The following is a 5,483-nucleotide window of genomic DNA, read 5'->3' as shown; positions in this document are numbered from 1 at the left end:
AAACCAATTGTTTGGCTTTCTAGGGCTTTAACTCTAACTTGTACTGGTCTTTGGAATTACACACAAACATGAATTCAAGGATAACATCCCCCAATTTTTGCTTTGGCCATATCTATCATGCCAATAAAAAAAGGACATCTGGCAACATTCAAGGAGGAAAGGAATGGAGGCAGTTCAAAGCATCTGTTTACTCCATCCAATGTATTTGGATGCAGGTATGCTCAGCCTCTGTCTTTTACAATAAGAGTCAAACCACAGAGCATATACAGCAATTAGGGCTGAGACCCTCCAGATCTATCTGAAAAATTTATAGACAAAAGAAAATTTTCAAAGGGAGTAGAAATTAAAAAGTTAAGGGAAAAAAAGACTGAATTTCCATGGGAAATAGTGACTTAAATTCACACAGTAAACATTTCATTGATGTTTTGTTTTGTTTTGTGATTTATGACCTATAGATGCAGCTTCTTAGGTTTCAGATGGCAAAGATCTGAGATACATAATTTGTCAGGCTAAGGGAGGTGGACCAAAAATTATTAGATTTAATTTTCATTAAAATAGCAATTGATCTCTGCTTCACTTTCTTAAACCTGAAACTTTTTGCACTTGATTTGTAACAAGTCTGCAAAGTTTTGTTGTCAGTTAAGAAGAAATCTACCAGTGTTTTGCACAGAACCTGACTGGCCTCATCACATAGTATTACAGTAAAACACTACACCCAATAAATGCATTTCTTTCAGGCAAAAACTTTACAAAGGAAAATGTCAACAAAACCATTCATTCCTGTTAACCATTCTTCAATCTGGAATAAGTAAAAATGTATGGAACCAGGAATTTTAAACAGTGTTTTTAATTGAAAATAAAGCTAAAGCATGCTTTTCAACAGTGCAAATTTCCATAATTTTGATTTACTGCTTCCATCATCACAACATAGTACACCAGCATGGCCCTTACCAATGGCTAGACCCTAGCCATTTGCATGTTGAACTACTTTGATTTTAAGTGCAAATATAGATAGTCACCTCTGATTGTCACTTGCAGTAGAAACTCTCCTGCTCTATACACAGGATGGTCTGAAACAGAAGTTTAGAGAAATGCAGAAAAAGTAAAATGCAATAAAATCCAAGTGCCTGAGTTCTGGAACCAAAAGCCCTAAAATAACGTTATTTTTCATTTTGGGTATTCTTACAATTCTGATCCATTTAACTTTTCTTCCATGTATTCAAATGCTTTGTCACAATTAGGAGTCAGACCATAAAATATCCTGCTCTTCAGATAAATATTTTTTAATTGTTTTGCAAGTTCCAGGAGTCATGTTCAGACTACAAAGGTAAGCAGGACAATAGTAATAGTCATCTTATTTAAAACCTTTGGGTGAGACCCAAAAAAGGACTTTTCCAATTGCAAGGAGTAGCTATAAAAGTAAAATCACACCCTTTACAAAAAAATACAATCCCATATTTATTTTACTCAGTATATATGAGGCAGCTTTTACCAGCATTCAATCAGGACTCTCCAATCTTTCCACTTAAAAAAAGGAAAAATTAAGTGCAACAACTTTTGGAGAGGGAATAAGGGGAGAAAAAGAAAGGGATACCCCACAAATGAACTCCAGAAGAGAACATTTTTGGGCTCACAGAAACTTCTTGCTACCTCACTGTGTAACCATGTAGCCTAACAAACTTTCACTGAATGAAGTTACACTTTTAGGTCCGAAATCTAGTGCATAAACTTAATGGCTCATTGTAATATTTATTATTCAACCTTTTGACATTTATTTGTAGCAGTTGAATTGAGGTACCCGGTGCATTATTAGCATTGAAACAGTAAAGTGTTCCAGCTCTACCGTAATAACTGAGTTTTACTTGAGTCTTTAGCCTGAAGTAGTCTGTGGAATGTAAACCAACCATTCTCCCACCCCGCCCCCACCCTACTCCAAAAAAAAAAAACACACACACACACACACACACACACAAAAACCCCAAAAAACCCAAACCCGCAATGGAAAAAAAAGTAATCCGATTTGATTTCTGTCTTCAAAATGCGATAAACCAGGACTCCGAAAGGGGTGTAACACATTAATGGACTTGTACAAACCATCCTGTGCAGTTTACAACAAAAGGAAGGTAATACGGTTCAAGAAAATATCTTTCAAAAACACTTTTATGAATTAAATTTCCTGAATTTGTGACTAGGTGGAAGAGGTATTGCAGAACCGCCCAGCTGCCATTTCCAGATAGGATGGGCCTTGTGAGGAGGTTGGGAATCCTTAGTGGTGTTTAAGGAATATGCAGGCCACAAATCCCCATCCTTCCCAATAATGAGTGATGGTGGACAAGGAAAATTTGCCATGAAATTAAATGGCCTTTTCACTGCTGATGCTACATTGCTGGCTACCTTTTTTCGTCTGTTTATAACTGTAAAATCATCCAGTGTTCCTTCATGTGTCTCAGTTTTACCTGTAGGACGAGGACTTCTAGCTGATTTCAAATTTGGTTTGACTGGAGGTGTCTGAAGTACAGATCGCTTTCCCAGGACTAGTGTCCGGTAGTTTTTTCTCACCCTGGCACCAAATTTATATTCCTCATCCTCAGGTTTTGGAGAACCTAAAGTGCATGAAAGGCCCTGACTCAGAGCCAGTGGATTTAAGGAAGGAGTTTCTTTTTCAGGGCATGTAAACCCTTCCTTGGCTGTGGTTAGTAAGGTGTCCTCCTCTTTACTTCCAGTCACACTGTAAAACTCACCCTTTGTATCATTGCACTCACACTTTAGCTTATTTGTAATAAGGTCAGGTTCATATTCTTCATTAGCACTACTGTCTTCTACTTTGATTCTAATATTGTGCAGAAGTGGCAGTGTCTCGTGGCCTGTGTCAGTGCAGGGATTCTCCGCTTTCGTTGCTGTTGTTGCATCCACCCCAGGATTAGTCTGCAAAGAGGGCAAATCCGTGGCAAATTCAGTACAAGGGGAGATTTTGGAATCTTTTTCTGAATTTGCTGCTGCTCCTGAAGAATCGTTATTGAAGAACCTAGCAGCTATTGTGTTGTTATCTGCACAGTGTGTAGTAGGAGTTGCTTGCAGGCATTTCCTAGCTTCTCGGAGTATTCTTTGTTGTGGAAATACATTGTTTGTCTTTGGGCTAGGTGAAGAGGCCCCCTCTGCCAGGCAGTTAATTGTCAGGTCAGTTCTCTTTACAGTACTGGAAATTTCAGAGTGTGGGAATGTAATCGCAGATACCCTATCGTTCCTTATCTCTGTGAAACAACTCCCCAGGCTGGCCGAGCAGTACAACGGAGACGCTTTGGAGGCCCAGCTCTGCAGAGTCCACTCCTCTGCGGACTCGGCTTTGACACTACTCTTGAGGTCGGGAAGTCGGCCGGCATCCTCGAAAGCAGTGGGGTTGGTTGCAGCGGCGGCAGAGGCCAGATGGTACAAGAAGTTGGCCTGCGCCTGTACGCTGGGCGGCTTGCAGAAGCTGGTGCGCCTGAAACGGATGCTCTGCACTGACACTTGGCTGGAGCCGGAGCTGGAGTCCGACTCTGAGGACGAATCCTCCTCCTCCGAGCTGACTTCACTGGAATCCGTGGCCCCACTGCCCCCCTCCTCCTCTTCCTCCTCCTCCTCTTCCTCCTCCTCCTCCTCTCCCTCCTCCTCCTCTTCCTCCGAGGACACAGAGTTGCTGGAGCTGGACAAACTGGAGCCAAAATCAGAGTCGTTGGCTGCGTGGTCCGAGTAGGAACTGGACTCCGAGTCACTGCTGCAGCTCTCGGGAAAGCTGCCCAGATGGGGCTGCGGCCGGTGGTGATGAGGGGGGTGGTGACTCTGCGGCGGCGGCTGGGCCCGGTGGTGGTGGTGGTGGTGATGGTGATGGTGGTGGTGGTGGTGGTGGTGGTGGTGGTGGGGAGGCGGGCAGAAGCTGTTAACCAGATGAAACCTCTCCAGGCAAGTGGCTCCGGCCGCCGCCGCCGCCGCCGCCGCCGCTGCCGCCGCCGCCGCCGCCGCCTTGGTTTTGTAGGACCTGGGCAGCAGCAGCAGACGGCGGGCGCTGGAGGGAGGCGCAAGCAGGCAGTCCTTGGTGCCCCCGCGCTTGCGCTTACAACGGTAGGTCAGGCTCGCTGGGCCGCCCGCGCCCTCCGCCGCCTTGGGCTGGGGCCCGGCCGCCGACGCCTGGTAGTAGGCAGCGGCGGCGGCGGCGGCGGCGGCAGCGGCGGCGGCGGCGGCAGCGGCGGCGGCAGCGGCGGCAGCCGGGTGCTTGCTGCATAGCAGGCTCCGAAAATAAGCCGGATCCGAGTGGAAAGCGACGTAGTTTCCCTGGAGCGGGGCAGTTTCATAGTTTAGAGGGGGTTTGCAAGGCGAGCGCACGATTTCTGGGTAGTGCGATCCTGGGTATTTGCTAAAAATCTGAGGTAGATGGGCGGCGGGGCGCGCGGCGGCAGCACCGGGGCGCCGGGACTGTGCGCTGATTGGCAGGGGCCGCGCGGCTCCGCTCAGGCCCCGCCAAAGTTGGTGCCGGTCCTTCCAGAAAGCCGGATGGGGGCTGGCGGCTGCAGCGGCGCGCTCTGGCGGCGGCGCCTTTGTGGCCAGGGCCCGACCGACCCTCCTGCGCTTGGTCTTGAGGACCCGCTCGGTTTTGCAGGAGGTGTAGAGCGCTTCCACGTCTTCCCGGGAGATGAGCGTGCATTTGGCGGCGTGGAAGGCGATGCTGTTGATGGCCTTGAGTTTCCGCAACTCCTCCAGATCGCAGTGGTGCTTTTTCACTTTCAGATGATCCATGCGCTTGTGCACGGTCGTCCTCGGGATGTTTTTCAGCAGATCCGTGAAGACTTGGGAGAGGGCAAACATTTGCTTTCCTTTAATGATGAGGTAGCCGAGCCTCACGCCATCCACCTCTTCAAAACCTGACTTCAGGTCTCCCATCTCGGGCACTAAATGATCCCCACCATTTGCAGCAAATATATACGTGACGCATACATACACATGTATGTATGTTAATCCTCCACCAGATGCTGCGTGTGTCTCAAGGCATCCTGCTAATAAAATAACAAAGACTGTTATTCCCGACGAAGGGAGTGCCAAACTCTAGGCGAAATTATTGGAAAAAAAAAAAAAAACATGAAATTACACTGACTTGATTCTTGCTTTTTTTTGTTTGTTTGTTTTCTTTTTTTAAAAAAGACGTTAAAAACCATCCGGTTTCTGATCTGCCAGTGTGTTAGTGTAAGTCCCAATGCAGATCAGTACCTGGGCCCCTCCATTTCTTCCTTCTCCATTGGAGCACTATGATAATGGAATGTGAAGGGAGAAAGAGAAAAGAAGTGCAGCTGCTATTCCCGCCGCTGCTTTAGCTACAAATAAAATGACAGAGTGAAGTGAGCTCGTCCGGAGACACCTTCATCAATTAATTCCCCTAAAGCCAGCGCTGATTGGACACTCCTGACAGGTGATGCAATAAAAATTGATATTCCACCCCTTCCCCCCAAAATCTC

The 5,483-nt window shown here is 46.7% G+C and overlaps 1 protein-coding gene across 1 annotated transcript; it reads right to left on the bottom strand.

The window, feature by feature from the left end:
• Positions 1-2,160: 2,160 nt before the first annotated feature.
• On the bottom strand, positions 2,161-4,929 carry SKIDA1 (SKI/DACH domain containing 1). The gene has a single exon (XM_054590475.1). The coding sequence runs from the start codon at positions 4,912-4,914 to the stop codon at positions 2,161-2,163; it is 2,754 nt and encodes a 917-aa protein (XP_054446450.1). The 5' UTR covers positions 4,915-4,929.
• Between the last annotated feature and the right edge of the window lie 554 nt (positions 4,930-5,483).

Source organism: Pteronotus mesoamericanus, unplaced genomic scaffold, assembly GCF_021234165.1.
Source record: "Pteronotus mesoamericanus isolate MK-2021 breed Mesoamerican mustached bat unplaced genomic scaffold, CSHL_Meso_final contig_130, whole genome shotgun sequence".
In the NCBI taxonomy this organism is placed as follows: domain Eukaryota; kingdom Metazoa; phylum Chordata; class Mammalia; order Chiroptera; family Mormoopidae; genus Pteronotus; species Pteronotus mesoamericanus.
Note: the sequence above shows the minus strand (reverse complement) of the source record. Positions and strands in the feature narration are given on the sequence as shown.

Bases quoted from the DNA above. Each gene is read 5' to 3' on its own strand.
- SKIDA1 (XM_054590475.1), bottom strand. From the start codon at position 4,914: ATGGGAGACCTGAAGTCAGGTTTTGAAGAGGTGGATGGCGTGAGGCTC.